This window comes from Kogia breviceps, chromosome 4 (genome assembly GCF_026419965.1).
Source record: "Kogia breviceps isolate mKogBre1 chromosome 4, mKogBre1 haplotype 1, whole genome shotgun sequence".
In the NCBI taxonomy this organism is placed as follows: domain Eukaryota; kingdom Metazoa; phylum Chordata; class Mammalia; order Artiodactyla; family Physeteridae; genus Kogia; species Kogia breviceps.
In genome coordinates, this window is record NC_081313.1 from 180,508,722 (window position 1) to 180,524,291 (window position 15,570).

Here is a 15,570-nt window from a genome sequence, read left to right on the forward strand (position 1 = left end):
GGGGCGTCTGGATCCCTGCACCCTGGGTGGCCCCGGCTTAGACGGCTGTGCCCAGAGCGGGATGGACGCCTCCTGGACGCCGCCTCTTTCCATCCGTGTCCGTCACCACCTCGCTGGGGCTTCATGCTCTGCCCGGAAGTTCGTGCTCACTGCTGCCCACACCTGCTACGGGACAGACGGCTGGACACCAGGCCGGTCGGCCGGGGGAGGGCCCGGCAGGATGGCAGCTCGGGTTGGCCCATGGATTGAAACGACGTCCCCACTCGAGAGGTTTCTTTGCAGCCACCTCTGCTCTCCCTGCCCCAGCAGCCGACCGGTGGCTCTTTCAGGGGCACGCGTTGGGAGCAGGCCACACGCCAAAGGAGGTCACCTTGAGGAGGACTTGTTGTCTGAGGGAGACTGATGTGGGACCTGTTCGCCACCATGGCTCGCCCCGACTGTCCTTGTCGCTCACGGGGTCACAGCCGACTGTGGTTCTTGCAGCTTGCTGGGCAGCCGGTCAGGGTAACCTGAGGGCAGAATTGAGCCTGCGGGTCAGGTCCTGTGGGCGGCCAGCCCTCCTCCCCAGCCCCTTCCCCTCCAGGCCACCCTAGTGGGTCCTGTCCATCTGCGCCTTCAGCTGGGGGAGGGGGAACCCTCAGGTGCTTCCTGAGCTCCCCCTGACCCTGGGCCCATGTCCTCCTCTGCCCTGTTCTCGGCTGCACCTGGAGAAGACGGAGGAGGGAGGTGGGGCCGGTGTGTGGCCAGGGGCCTGAGCAGCCACCCTGCCTCTCCTCCTCTCCCTCCTTCTCCCCTTCCCAGGTCGGAGGACATTGATGGACGTGGCCTGGGCGGGGCGGGGGTCCAGCGTGGCCAGGGAAGGCCCCGCAGAGCCCCACCGGCCACCGCGGCTCTGCCGGAGCCCCCGCTCCTCCGGTTGTGCTCCGCTCGGCCAGCCACGCGTGTGCATGTGTGTACGTGTATCTGTGACTTTTCTTTGCATTTGTTTCTGTGTTTTTGTAAATCAGTCCCCAAAATGTTATGGCTTGCTGGGGGAGAGCAGTGGCCCATCCCTACCCCTGGGGGAGACAGAGGTCACAGCTCTTAAGGTCTTCTCCTTCGGAGGGGCAGGCGGCTGAGCCTGCATGAACTCGGGGAAGGGTGGGCCCCGCTTCCCAGCCCATCCCGGCTGCTTGCTGGGGATGGGCGGGGACGAGCAGGGACAGTGTACATAGATGTGTGTATTCCGATGGTCCAGATCTTATTTTTGTTTGAGTTCTGTTGTTGTTTTTTTTAATAAGAGAGCAGTCCTTTGTCTACCGCACCCTGCCCTGGCTCTGCTTGTAGGCCCCGAGCCTGGGAGCGCAGACGGGCACGAAACGATGAAACGCGCGTCGTCAGCCTGTGCCATGGCAGGGCTGGGTGCAGGCGCCTGGCGCAGGTGAGCCTCGCTCCTCCTGGAATTCAGCATCGCCGTCATTAAACCATGTGGGTCGTGCCCAGCTGGGGCTGCCTGTCTCTCGATCCGTCTGGAGTCTGCGCACACCGGGACCCCAGAGCGGCCTGAATGTCACAAACCGGTGGGGAGTGGCTGGCTCTGGGGGAGAGGCTGCGGGGGCCACTCAGAGGCGGTCAGCTGGGGGCGCCGGGGTCCCTGAATTCGTGGCACCGTGATCCAAGCCAGTCCTTGTAGCCAGGCTGGTTCTGTTGGGAGGTGGAGGGTGGGCCCTGGGGTCGTGGTCTGAGCACATAGCGAAGCCTGGCCCAGGGTAGAGGGGGCAGCACCTCTGCCTGACAGATGGGCTTCCGGGGCCAGTGGGGACACTGCCGGCCCAGCACCCTGTGCGTGGGGAGGGCCAGGTGTGGTGCGGCAGGATTCATTTCCATTGCTCCTGGACTGGCAGAGGGGAAGGGAATTAGTGACAGTGACAGCCAAGGGTGAGGCAGGGAAGACACAGCGGCTTCCAGGAGGGAGCAGAGAAGAGGGGGGGTGAGGAGGCCTCAGAGAGGAAAGCTGCCTGGACCAGAGGGATTGTGACACTGGGTGGGCCTGCGGGCCCAGGGGCCCCAGGGGTCTTGAGAAGGAAGGGAGGTGAGGCCCCCTGTGGTGAGCAGCTGCCCACAACTGGTGGCGCACCCCAGGCCCTCACCCCAAGCCCGGTGAAGATCCCTGTACTGGGCAGCTGGGGACAAGAGAGGCCAGAGCCCAGACCTGCCCTTGAGGAGCTTCTGTGTGTCAGAGAGTGGACGACAGAGTGTAAGTGCATGTGGCCGTCACGGTGTGAAGGGTGGCGTGGGCCTTGGGAGAGGGCAGCTTGAGCCCAGGGCTGACTGACGTGTCAGCAAGGGCCTGAGGGGGGGCACGGACACACCCGGGCAGAGCTGGTGCTCCACGCTGTGGACCCGTGCAAAGGCCCTGGGGCAGGACTGTGCCTGGTGAGCTGGAGGAACAGCCAGGAGGCCCCTGTGTCTCGAGCAGGGTGAGCGAGAGGGAGGAGGAGAGGGCAGGGAGGGGACGGGGCAGGCCATGCAGGGCCTTGGGGAGGAGTTGGGCTTTTTTTTTTTTTTTTTTTTAAAGGGGAGTGGTAGCTGATGAGGCAAGGGAGGAATTTTTTTTTTTTAAGATGTTGGGGGTAGGAGTTTATTAATTTTATTTATTTATTTTTGCTGTGTTGGATCTTCGTTTCTGTGCGAGGGCTTCCTCTAGTTGTGGCAAGTGGGGGCCACTCTTCATCGCAGTGCGCGGGCCTCTCACTATCGTGGCCTCTCTTGTTGCAGAGCACAGGCTCCAGACGCGCAGGCTCAGTAGTTGTGACTCACGGGCCTAGTTGCTCCATGGCACGTGGGATCTTCCCAGACCAGGGCTCGAACCCGTGTGCCCTGCATTAGCAGGCAGATTCTCAACCACTGCGCCACCAGGGAAGCCCAGGAGTTGGGCTTTTACCCCAGGAGTGAGGGTGGGACCCTGGAGGGCTGTGGGCAGAGAGTGGAAGGGAGACCCTTCCCCTCGGTATGGAGACCTGGAAACAGGTGGGCAGGGGCGCAGAGACTAGGGAGGACGCCCTGCCCAGGCAGGCAATGACAGGACTGCAGCCACAAGCAGCTGGAAATGGTGAAAGGCAGGCAGGTTCTGGATTTCTTGTGAATTTTTTAACGTGTAGTAAAATGTGTGTAACATTTTAAGGTGTACAATCCTGTGGTTTTTAGTATTTTTACTATGTTGTGCTGGCCACCACCATCTAATTCCAGAACATTCCATCACCCCCAAAAGAGGCCCCATCCCCATTATCAGTCACCCCCATCCCCCTCCCAGCCCCTGACAACCACGAACCCACCCTCTTTGTCTGTGGATTTGCCTTTTCTGGACGCTTCCCGTCAGTGGAATCGGACACTTTTGTGTCTGGCTTCTCTCACTGAGCTTCGTGTTCTCAAGGTCGCGTCGGCGTGTCACCCCTTTTCATGGCTAACATTCCAGTGTGTGGAGGGACCCTGTTTTGGGTTTCTGTTCTGCGGTCGGTGGGCATTGGGGTTGCTTCTGCTCTTTGGCTGTTGTGGATCGTGCCGCTGTGAACACGCATGTGCAGATTCTTGTGCTGGATGTATTTTGGAAACATGAAGGGCTGCACGGGGGTGGGGTGAGAAGGGAGGCCCTGGGGGCTGCAGAGCTGCTGGCTTGAGCAGCTGGAAGGGTAGGGCTAAGGTTGTGGAAGGGAAATTCAGAAGCTTCATTGAGTGTGGAGGCCCCCATGCGGCTGTGTTGTGGGACAGAGAAGAGGGGGGAGGGCTGAGCCCCAGGCCCACCCTACCCAGATGAGCGCCTGCCTCCTTCTCCAGCCTCTGCTCTCCCGGCTCGGCCCCTCAGCTGGGGGAGAGGCAGTGGCCTGGACGGTGGCCAGCAGAGCCAGCTGTTGCCAGGATGCCGGACTGCCGCAGGCCTTGGAGGCAGGAGCCCCGAGGCACCCAGAGGCAGACATGCAGACCCTGAGGCAGGAGGCTGCCCGGCCCTACGTCCCCGGAGGGACCCTGGAAGTGGACCTCCCTGCATCTCTCTACAGGTGAGCACGTCCTGCCCCTGCACTGCCTCTTTGGGCTTGCTTCCCACCAGCGTCATTCGTTCTCCATAAAGGCACGTGGGTGCTGCACCTGCTCCCTGCACCCTCCCCACCCACCTGCACCAGGCTTGGGACCTGGCAGGAGTACACGCGGGTCACACGTGACGGTTCACGCGTGCAGGACACGCACACAGCCAGCCAGCAGAGCAGATAGGTTCCCGGGAGCCCTGCGCTGCTGCAACACCCCCACAAGGGGGCGGCCTCGAGCACAGAACTTACCTCTCCCAGCTCTGGGGGCCAGGAGTCCCAAGACCAAGGTGTCAGCAGGGCTGGGGCCTTCTGAGGCCGTGAGGGAACATCTGCCCCGTGTCCCTGCTGGCTTCTGGGGGTGCTGGCAGCCTGTGGCGTCCCTCATCTCATGACCTTCTCCCTTGACCATGCAGATACCCCGGCCTCACCAGGGCTCCGCCTTACGCTTGCATCAGGGCCTCCCTGACCCGGCATGACCCTGTCTTAAGTTACATCTGCTAAGACCCTATTTCCAGGTAAGGTCATGTTCTGAGATTCCGGGTGGACGTGAACTGGGGGGACACGTTCAACCCATTAGAGGATCTATTAGTAAGCGTTAATACTGTCATGGGTCCCCATGCTGCTTTACAGAAAAGGCGAGTCAGTGCCCTTGGTGCTGCTCCGTCTCCAAGAAAGTAAAAAAAAAAAAAAAGCTGTGCCACCACGACAGAAGCAGGTTCCCACAGGTGTGTGTGATGGGATGGAATGGCTCGCGCGCACACACTGCTTCCGGAGTGAAGCAGAAACGGGCAGCTCCAGTGGAGGGGGCTGGCAGCTAGGCCAGGGAGACCCGCTGCTTTTTCCAATACTTTTATTTATTTAAATGCCATTAGATTTCTCGATTCTAGATCAAAAAGGCATTCATTTATTATGAGAAGAAAAATGTTTTTCAGCCATAATGCGATGTTCTTTTATTAGGTTTTTTTGAGGTATAATTGACACAGAGACTCGCTTTTCATTGTGCGATATTTTTGACTGTTTTAATTCCTTTTTACAAGCCAGGTGCATTTTGTAGTTTTGGTTCATTTTGTTGTTCAAAGGAGTGGGAACCGCCAGACGGACCCGAAACTCCCCTCCCTGCAAGTGGCAAACCCAGCCTGTGGCCACTTCCCGGAACTGACCAGGCCGAGCCCACCTCTTATGAAACACGTGGGTTTCTGGTTTTCCGTGTGGAGTGGGAACGCCAAGCAGGCACAGGGGAGGACGTTTTATCAGCAGCCCTGCTTGGACCATCTTGGGGTCACGGCCTCATTCCCTGGGGCATCTCCCTGGAGCGAGCTCGCCAGGTCAAAGCACGTGCCCGTATCTGTCTCTTGGGCAGTGGTGCTGCGAGGTGTTCTCAAAGGAGAGCTTTAGTTTTGATGGTACCTTGTTGAGGTTTGATTTTTGCCATCGTTAGCATATTTCCACTTGCCTCTTTGCTCTGCCAGCCTCTGTTCCTTACACCATCCCTGCTGCCCCAGGGCCTTTGCACAAGTGGGTCCCTTCCTCACATCACTGCCACCTCCTTGGGGGAGCCCTCCTGATGCTCTCAGCCTGGGACGGGCTCTGGCAACAGAGGCCCCCGGAACAGGCACTCCTGTGTAGCTGCAATAGTTTCTCCTTTAAATGTGAGCTTGCCTTCAGTCCCCGCTGGCCCCGATGGCTGGGCGGGTGGTGATGGCATAAGGGTTCCCCGAAGGTCTCCCTGGGAGCCTGGGCTGCCCACACACTTTCCCAGTGTCCCCAACCCACGGCTCCCAGGCCAGACCAGTGACGGTGAAACCTGCGCCACTCACTCAGCCACAGCTGAGACCACGTCCTCCTGGTGCACCTCCAGGCCGTGGGGGCTTCCTGGAGGAAAGGGCCTGCAGGTCTGGGAGGTTGGACAAAGGACTTAGTAGAGGCAGAAGATGAAATGTTTAGGAGGTTCTGGGGGTTGGGGAGGATGTGGCAGAGAAGAGGGGCTACAAGGGGTCAGCCTCCCACCCTCTGCCAGCCTGGGTGGGAGGGTGTCCAGTACTGAAGGACAGACAAGGCCCCCCCGCACCTCAGTCCAGGCTTCTGCATTCTGCACCCTCAGTGCTGGCGATGGGGATGAAGAGGCCCGGGGAGGGCAGGGGGGCCGAAAGCTCAGTCTCTCTCCTCCCACCCCCGCCCTCAGCTATGACTACCTGTCCCAGGAGAGGCCCCGCCGGACGCTGGCCATCAAGCAGGCAACACGCTGGAAGTACTTGCCCATGGGACACGAGGCAGCCGGCCCGCTGTGGTACACGGGCCTGACCAAGTCAGACTCCTGAGAAGCCGGGAACATGCTCCCTCGGGGTCTGGACAGCCTGCACCTCGAGGCTTATGCCCGCAGGCACGGATGCCACAGCCCCCCAGGTGAGTGCCCAGCCCTGCCCGCCTCGAGGGGAGGGTGAGGCCCACAGGGGCAGAGATGACGCCTGACCCCCACCCCGCAGCCTATACCCAGCGTCTCCAGGAGACCGCCTGGTACGACCCCATCATCCATCATCCCCGCGCAGTAGAGGGGCCCCCGCACGCAGTACGGGAGCGTGCTGTGGAAAGACAGACCCCTCCGGGGCGAGGAGTATGGTAAGCCTGGGCCAGGGGCGCGCGACCCAGGGGCTGGCGGTGAGACCGCCCCGGGCCAGGAGGCGGGGCCAGGAGGCGGGGCCAGCCGGTGACCCGGGTCCTGGCCCCCAGTGATCCACAGGCACCAATTCGGGGTCGAGCCGCTGTGGCGAGCGTCTGACTACGTGCCAAAACTGTCAGCGCCCCAGGGCCCACGCTACACCACCCAGAACTACCGGCAGTAGGACCTGGAACCCTGTTGCCCCTCCACCAACCAGCAGGCCCCGCCCGTCTACGCGCCCAGTCGTGCTGCCGGTCGGGGACCCGGCGCCTCTCCCCCAAGGCGTCTGTCCACCTCTGGAGCCGGGGTCTGTGGCCATCAGGCAGCCAGATGAAGGGAGCTCTGAACCAGGACGCTGGTGACCAAGCTCCAGGGCAGAGTCAGACAAGCTCTCCTGCCCTCGGCTCCCTACCCCAGGCCCCAGGCCAAGGCACAGTCCTGGCCCTCGGCGGGTCCTTATTCACTGTCAGCAGTGGCCTGGGCGCAGGGATGGGCGCAGGGAGCCGCACTCCTGAGCCTCACCGTCGCCACGGCCAGGGGCTGGGCCCAGCCCCCTAACCCCGAGGCTGGGGCTCCTGGCAGGCTCAGCAACAGCTCTGTCCTCCAGGGCCTGGCAGCACCCAGGAGACCCTAGGCTGGCCGGGGCTGAGCTCGGGGCAGACCCTGCTCCCAGGAGCCTCACATCCGGCCCCCACACGACACAGGGCACCCTGAATCATCCAGACAGCTGGGGGGTGGGTTAGAGTTGGGATTGGGGTACACCAGGCCCACAAGGACCCCACCAGCCCCTGAATACAAGAGGACCCAGCTCGGTGTCCCCGCCGTAGCGGGGATAAGCTGCTAGGATCTCACCCATCCTGCCCGCGCCCACCAAGCCCCGCCCCACACCCCCCCTCCCCGACCCTGACCCCACAGCCAGGCAGGGACGGGACAGACGCAGGGTGGGATCCGAGCAGCAAAGGGGCCGCCCCAGGCCTCGTTGAGCAGCGAGTGTTCACAGTCGCAGTTAATTTACAAAGGGTAAGGGACCATGGGGCAGTGTCAGGGTTGGGCTCCAGGGTCCCCTGCAAGAGAAGGGGGTGGAAGTGGGGTTAGGGAGTGCGGGGCCTCTCCTGGCCCAGACCTACACCCGTGGCTGGTTTGGGGCTTCTGTGGGGTGGCGGGGCCTGCAACTCACAATTCCGAAGGCGGATGGGCCAGACCAGGAGACAGCACAGAGCCAGGGTGGCGGCCACGGCCACGCCACCCGTCACAGCCACCATCACCCAGCGGTAGAAGGCCACGCAGGCTTTGCAGCAGAGCTCTGAGCTGGGGGCGGGGGAAAGGCAGAAGGGGGTGAGCAGACGTCTGTCGGTACCTTCCAGCCCCAGCCTGGACTTCCTGCTCCTCCCAGCTCAGCCGGGGCATCCCATCTTTCCCAGCACTCAGGCCAGGACCAAGTGGTTGCCCTCAACCCCCTCCTCCCCTCCAACAACTGATACTTCAGTCAGTAAGGTCAGCTCTGCCTTCCAAGTCTACCCCAGACTGCCCATTTCTCCTCCCTCAGGATCCAGCCCCGTCACCACCTGCCCCCCACCATCCTAGTCCCCTCCCCTGTTCCCACCCCCCCTTCCCTGTCTGTCCTCCCCGCAGGAGCCACCAGAGGGCACCTGTGAGCACCTGAGTCAGGCCCCGCCCCCTCTGCTCACAGCCCTCCGGGGTCCCACCTCCCTTGGGGGTAAAAGCTCAAGTCCTCCCCTGCAGCCCACAAGGCCCTGCCCTCCCTGACCCGTCCGCTCCCTGCCCTCCCCTCCTCCCTCTCTCCCCCTTGCTCACTGCTCCAGACGCATGGGCCTCATTGCTGTCTTTCCACCATGCCAGGCACAGTCCTGCCCCGGGGCCTTTGCACAGGCTGTTCCTCCCCATATGCCTAGAACTCCCTGACATCCTCCATGTCTCGGGTCCCACGTCACCTCAAGGCAGCCCTTCCTGACTTCTCGCCCCAGTCAGGCCTCCCCACGTGGTGTCCTTCACACCCTTTGTACACATTTATTCATGAGATTATTCATGTGGTTCGTGTTGTCCCCAGCTCCATGAGGACAGAGGACCAGGCCAGCTTTCATTCCCAAATCCTGGGCTTCTACAGGGTGTAAACTCAGGTCTAGAACCATCTGGGGCTGGAACCCTAGGTTCTGAGGGTCTGAATTATAGGGATTCCAGGCTCTCCCGCTGCCGTCTGCGCACATCCCCCCCGATCCATCTGTGTGTCCTCAGCACCCGGCCCAGGACAGACTTGTCAGCTCAGTAAATAAATGGGTGCTCGAGGTGGGGAATAACCCCGTCGCCCTGGCTGTGAGGCCACCAGGGAGCGGGGTCTTCTGTTCTCATGGAATTAGCAGACCTGGGGCAGCGCCTGGCACACAGCACGGCCTCAGCACAGCTCATTAAACACGACAACGAATGGATAGGGGTACTCACGAGCAGGGGTGCAGGCTCTGGATGGCCATGACCGCCAGCCCATTGGCCACCTTGTCTGAGAAGCTCATGGCACCGTACACGAAGGCTCCGCTGTGCTGGGGGAACACGGGCAGGGGATCAGCATCCCAGGCCTCGGCCCTGGTCCCAAACCCCAACCCGGACCGGCTCAGCAGCCCTACCGTGTGGGGGCCGATGAGGTCCGCCGTCATGGCCAGCGAGGTGACGAGGACGGTGGCACAGCCCACGCCCAGCAGCACAGCCACCACATACACAGCCACACCCAGCTCATCTGCCAGTGCCACCCAGGCTGCGAAGGCCAGGATCACCAGGAGGCCCGCAAAGTAGGTCATCTGCAGAGAGCCCGGCCTGCTGTCAGGCCCGCCTCGCTGGGCAGCCCTGAGCCTGCTACTCGCCCTCTCTGATCTTCAGTCGGCCCCCAACCCCGGCAAAGCGCGGGTTCGAGTTGGGTTACCCCTAAGGGGCCCCCAGCTCTGACCTCAGAGGATCCTGAGGTTCTGAGCCTCAGAGGTGCTCCAAGCTCCACGGAGCAGACGTTCTAGGGCTATGCTGTCTGTTACGCCTGCCACTAGAGGTGGGCGGCTACTTGGGTCTCAACGCAAGTCAAGTCAATTAAAAGGAAACAAAATGAAGCATTCAGTTCCTCAGTCACGCCGGCCACCCTCTGGCTCCCACGCTGGGCCGTGGTCTGGAGTCGCCCAGGTTCTGCGAGGCACCCTCCTCCCCTCCGCCCGGCCCACTCACATTCCTCCCGATGCACTTGTTGACGGGCTTCAGGAGGAAGGAGGAGAGGAAGCCGCTGAGGTACATCACCAGTGGGATGGTGGCGATGAACTTCTGTGGGGGGCAGAGCCGGCACAGGCATGTCAGGTGTGGCTCATCAGGCTCGGGGCCCCACATCCCGCCACCCAGCCGGCTCACCTTAGGCAGGTTGAGGGAGTAGGTGAGGTACATGGCCATGTATGTCTGGGACAGGTTCACAATGAGCCTCGTGCTCATGTACAGCAAGCCCACCTGTAAACAGAGGGACGGGTCAGAGGGGGCCCCTCCTCTACTCCCGTAAGCGGGGAGCACCGGGGGCCAACGTGAGCAACCCTGCAGCTGGCGCCTGATCCATTAGTAGTGAATGCCTAGCTGGTCAGGTGGAGAAGAGAGCAGTGACTGATTAGTAATGTCTGCCCTGGGTGTGACTGGAGAAGGGGCTACGTTTGCCCCCATGTCTGCCATCCCTGCCTGCAGCCGCACAGAGTACGGGCCTGGTGGGAGAGGGGCATCAACTCCAACACCCTCTGCCCCTATGACGTACCTGATAAAAGGCCGGCTCCCGAAGCCAGTGTTTCCAGAGCAGCAAGGGCCGGGCAGTTGCAGGGGCCAACAGGGGGCTGTGTTCATCTGGCTCCTCCACCTGCTGCCGGCGCCCCTCCCTGGTGCCCAGGTGGAACAGCAGTGAGAAGACAGCTCCAACGCCCACCACCAACAGCGAGAGGTTCTGGGGACCGGGCAGGAGAGGGGTCAGCGGCGACTCTCGGCCCAAGCCCTGAGTTCAGGGCCTTGGGGTTGTCCCACCCGGGCAGCAGCCAGCCCTGGCCCACCCCGGGCCCCAGCTCACCCGGAACACCGGCACATCTTGGACCCCCAGCTGGTCATAGATATCCTGGGTGGATCCCATGTGGGGAGAGCCCTGCAGGTGGAGCAGAAGCCAGGCAGCCCCATAGACGGTGATGCTGGCCACCACGGTGAAGGCGTACCTGCCGGGGCACAGGCGAGGACTCAACAGGGCAGCCCGGGAGCCACGCGACCACTTCCTCCCGAGGCGGGCGTACAGTCAGAGCTGCTTGTGACATCTGGGGAACCTCCGGCCTGGTGATTTCAGCCACCAACACCCCGGGTAGCCCAGGAAAGCCTCTACTGGCCTCAGTTTCCCCAGCCTGCACATATCTGATTTCTCTGGCCCTGGGGCCTGAATGTAGAGACTCAGCAAAGCAGGGCCAAGTCAGGCCTGCAATCCAGAGGCCTGAGAACCCAAGATACCCAGAAATCCTGGGCTCCAGCTGGGCAAGGGCTCCACGGTCTAGAGTCATCTGAGTCCACTCCTGCCTGCGGCCCCAGAGCCATGTCCCGCCTAGGGTCTCGGCCGGCCGGGGCTCGAGGAGCCTCTGGCTCTCAGCAGGAGTCCATTTCCCTTTCTGAAAGTGAGAACAAGAACACCCGCAGAGGTCAAGGCGAAGACGACACGAGGCAGGTGGTAAAGCACTCGCGGGTAGAAAGCGCCCAGAGCTTGGCCTCTACCGGGCCCAGCCTGTCCCCCTCAACTGAGGCCCTCGGTGGCCCCAGGCATTGAGCAACCCCCACCGTTAGTGCCCGCAGCTCTCGGCCATAATGGGGAACTGGGCTCGGACAGGCAGGGCCCTCGTGACGAGCACTTACGCCCGCACGGCCACCTTCATGTGTGACGTCCCTCCTGCCGAGAACTGTCATCTCCTGATCCCTGTTTCCACTGCACAGGCCCCACCTCTGCCCCTGGGCACATGACAACCTCTCGGGCTGGTCGTGAGAATTCAAGATCTTCTGCGTGACGGGCCCGGAACTGTGCCCAGCCCACAGCAAGCGTTCCATAAGTGCTCCTGCTACCATCACATGCAGCATCACCTCCTTCATCACCTCAAGCAAGGCAGCAGACGCGCTGGGCACCAGCTGTACCCACGTGTGGGAGGCGGGATTCTAAGACGACTCAGACATTCCCATGGCCTGCTCCCCTGCCCCCCTCTAACCCCCTCCCCTCGGGGAACGGGACGTGTGAATGTGATGGGATGTCAAGCCCGTGTTAGGTAACAGTTGGCAAAGGTAAAGGGCTTCTGTAGATGTAAGTAAGGGAGATTATCCTGAGTGGGCCTGACCCAATCAGGCGAGCCTCAGAAAGTGGGCTCACACCATCCCTGAGATGAGAGACTCGTGCTGGCCTCAAAGAAGCAACAAGCCCCTACGACTTCTTTTTTTGGCTGTGCCTGCGGCATGCAGGATCTTAGTTCCCCGACCAGGGATCGAACCCATGCCCCCTGCAGTGGAAGCTCAGAGTCTTAACCACTGGACCGCCAGGGAAGTCCCAGCCCCCAAGACTTCTAAATCTATAAGAAGACAAACACTGCCAACAATGACATGAGCAGGGTAGAGGGACCCCAAGCCTCAGATGACACCCCAGCCCTAGCCGACACCTTGACTGCAGCCTCAAGACTAACGCTGAGAACCCAGCCAAGCTAAGCCAGACTCCTGACCCACAGAAACCAGGAGGTGGTCGACGTGTGCTGTTTGAAGTCGCTCACTTGGTGCGCATCTGTTACGCAGCACCGGCCGATTAATACACTAATTCACAGGTGCCCGTGCTGGGTCCGAGTCCCAGAGCCGCAGAGCCAGGCAGAGCCCAGACATGGAGGGTGGCCCTGGGCCCCCGGCTGTGCCCGCTCTTCGCACGCACGCCTGCCCGCCCCGCCCCGCCCCGCGGGTGGCACCTGAGAGCCGTGAGCTCCACCTTCTCATGGTCGTTGGTGACGAGCTCTGGGATGAGGCTGAGGTGGGCAATCTGTGTAGCAGCCCAGCCGAACTGGAAGATCACGATGAAGGGCCCGTAGTAGAGGAGGGCCACCCACTCAGGCGTGGCGGCCTTGCAGCCCAGGCAGGGGCTGAAGATGAAGGGGAAGGACAGCAGGACGCAGATGGTGCCTGTGGAGGAGCAGAGCGGGGAGGGCACACTGAAGGGCCTTCCCACGCCGGCCCGGGGCTCCCCAGGTGAGCGGGTGGCGACAAAACCGAGACAGGGAAAAGGTGAGAGACCCCCTCCACAAACACACACACAACCAAGTCACACAGTGAGTGGGCGTCAGCACCCCGGGGCTCCCCAGGCTTACAGCCCCTGTGACAGATGGGGAACTAAGGCCGAGAGACCTGGGGCCCCACTGAGGACACACAGCCGAACAGCACAGAGGGGCTGGGCCTCCCAGTCCAGGCCCTACGCCCCTTGTGTGTGATGGGGGAACTGACACAGAGCCGGCCACATGCTGTAACCATGCAGGGGCAGGGCCAGGTGACGGGGGGCAAGAATGGGGGCTCGCCAAGTTTGCCCCCTTGGTGACAGCTGGGGAAACAAGCCGAGCCCGAGGCCACGCAGCAGGTTGAAAGGGCGCTGTGGAGGTCCCCTGGGGAACTGCCCACCACAGATGCGCCACTTACCCCCATCGCTTCCCCTTCCCGCCTCGCCCACGAAGGGGGCCTTTTTCTCCCAGCTCCTACCAGGCATCCTGTGGGGCTGCCAGGAGTCAGGAGGCCCAGGTGATGCTGGGCGGGGCTGGGCCAGATCCTGCCCTCCCGAGTCCTAGTGTCCCCGTCAGCCCACAAGGGGGCCTCTCCCTGGAAAACACTCATACCTCAGAACAAGCTCAAGTTCTCCCCGAGGTCCCAAAGGAGCCTGCACCACCTGCCCTGCCCCGTCCCCTCCTCCCTCTCTCCCCCTCACTCACTCTGCTCCAGCCACTCAGGCCTCCTCCCTGTTCCTCCTGCCCCAGGGCCTTTGCACAGGCTGTCCCCTCTGTCTGGAATGCTTTTCCCATGACATCTCCTCTTCATCCCTCCCAGACTCAACTCAAATGCCACCTCCTCAAAGAAGCCCCCCTGACCAGCCCAGTCACCAGCAGTCCCCTCCCCACCCTGACACCCTCTGTCTGAACCCTGCTTTCTCTCCTTCATACCCCTTTGCACACACAGGAATTCTTTTGTCTCTCTGTCTGGGGGACGGGTAACAGGTCTCTCCAGGTCACTTCTGTGTCCCTGGCACCCAATATAGAGTCTGGCACATCAAGATCTTTTGAATGAGTGAATAATAATAATAGTGGCCTCTAATTTAAAACAGCCCAAAGAGGTGAATGTTATTATTAACCCCGTCTCCTGATGAGGAAACTGAGGCCCACTGAGTGAGCTGCAGAGCTGCAAGGCCAGCCTGCTGGACTCCGAGGCATGCTCCTTCCCTCCAGCCCTCCACCTTTCTCCTCCCATTCCAGAGCGCCCTGAGCCAGACTTCCTTCCTCCCCACCAGGCCCCGGAGGTGACCTCATCCCCCAGACCCTGGGCCAGCCCCAACAGTCCAAGAACTGGGAAATGAAACCAAAACCACGCTTGGTATTTCTCTGGAACTGGTGCCTGGAAGAGGCACCCCAGGCAGATTCTTGGTGGCCTGGAGGCCACCAGGGCCAGACAGGAACTGTAGACTCTGGTCAGAAGAATGTGCTGCCCTGGCAGAACGGACTCTACCCTGCTGCTGCCCAGGCCATGTTAACCATTGTCAGGGCCAGGCTGCCTGGCTGGGGGACTTTGGGCGAGTGACTGCCTCTCTGGGCCTCCGTTTCCAGGAAAGGGAGCTAATAAAAATACCTCACAAAATTGGCATGAGAATTAAGAGTTAATGTGTGAAATTGGGAGCTACTACTACTTTGGGCCACTTCCTGTCTCAGCAACTTCAAAGCCATGAGATGTCACACCTTTGCAAAAGCTGTTTCAACTACTTGGAATGCTCCCCCTACACACACACACACTCCTATTCGTCCTTCAAAACCCCAAAGCTAATGTCCCCTCCTCCAGAGCTCTGCTCCTTCCTATGAAGCCCAGTCTACCCACCTGCCCCAGCCTGGACCCAACAGGAGTGTCCATGTCTGGCTTTCCGGGTCCTCTCTGCGCTAGACGGGGAGCCCCGAGGGCTTGTTAAGGGAAAGAATGAGTCCGTCCCCACGACCCACAGACTCGGGTAAAAAAGAGAAGTGAGCACTCTCACTGTGGCCGAGGTGACCTTCACTCAAGTCACCTTATCAGGCATCACAAGGGGCCACCCTCGCTTCCTCTCTCCACAGATCTTCCTGGATCTCTGCACGTGCAGGGAAAGGGCACAGGTGGAGGCCCTGGTATCTGGCTGGGGCACCCATCATAAGCTGAAGGCATAAACACAAAGCCTTCAGTGTACTTACAAAGGTGCCTCCACTACCCTAACCTCCCCTCTGCAAGGGGACTCAGCGTTTCCCTCTGGGGTCAGGTGGGACCGTCGCTGAACCTCAGCCCCCCACCTACAAAACGGGAAGACAGGCTGTTACAAGGTCCCACCTCAGGGCCTTTGCACATGCAACGTCCACTGCCAGGCAAACCTACCTGTGGCTGACTCCCATCTCCTTAGAGGGGGCTCACCTGTCTGCCCCAGAGAAAAGAGCCCTCACATCTCTCTGACCCAAGAACTAACTTTTTTGTGTGTCAACGGGTCTACCCAACTATTATGAACAAAACTGCATTTGAGACTCTGGGCTCAGCTCTGTAAGCAATCCCAACCGCAGCCCGCAGAGGGATACC

The 15,570-nt window shown here is 61.1% G+C and overlaps 2 protein-coding genes across 9 annotated transcripts in view; one reads left to right on the forward strand and one right to left on the reverse strand.

Annotated features, from left to right (window-relative positions):
* Positions 1 to 371: 371 nt before the first annotated feature.
* The window catches only part of MFSD12 (major facilitator superfamily domain containing 12), a 30,399-nt gene continuing 15,200 nt past the window's right edge, over positions 372 to 15,570 (reverse strand). For 2 of the 8 annotated variants that reach the window (XM_067033153.1, XM_067033150.1), the window contains 9 exons: positions 12,699 to 12,909; positions 10,802 to 10,940; positions 10,499 to 10,681; positions 10,114 to 10,206; positions 9,937 to 10,029; positions 9,354 to 9,524; positions 9,175 to 9,269; positions 7,895 to 8,025; positions 5,053 to 7,781 (listed from right to left, as the gene is read on the reverse strand). In XM_067033153.1, the coding sequence (XP_066889254.1) occupies positions 7,759 to 7,781; positions 7,895 to 8,025; positions 9,175 to 9,269; positions 9,354 to 9,524; positions 9,937 to 10,029; positions 10,114 to 10,206; positions 10,499 to 10,681; positions 10,802 to 10,940; positions 12,699 to 12,909 (1,139 nt within the window). In that variant the 3' untranslated portion in view covers positions 5,053 to 7,758. Of the gene's footprint in view, positions 510 to 5,052; positions 7,782 to 7,894; positions 8,026 to 9,174; positions 9,525 to 9,936; positions 10,030 to 10,113; positions 10,207 to 10,498; positions 10,682 to 10,801; positions 10,941 to 12,698; positions 12,910 to 15,570 lie in introns of those variants that run through there. The other 6 variants (XM_067033152.1, XM_059060037.2, XM_059060039.2 and 3 more) reach the window with 5 other exon arrangements.
* Positions 3,690 to 7,132, forward strand: TEKTIP1 (tektin bundle interacting protein 1). Its single transcript, XM_059062455.2, is given in 5 exon segments — positions 3,690 to 4,034; positions 6,244 to 6,464; positions 6,518 to 6,585; positions 6,587 to 6,677; positions 6,789 to 7,132. Coding segments are annotated over 5 exon segments (888 nt in total). The 5' UTR covers positions 3,690 to 3,789; the 3' UTR covers positions 7,052 to 7,132.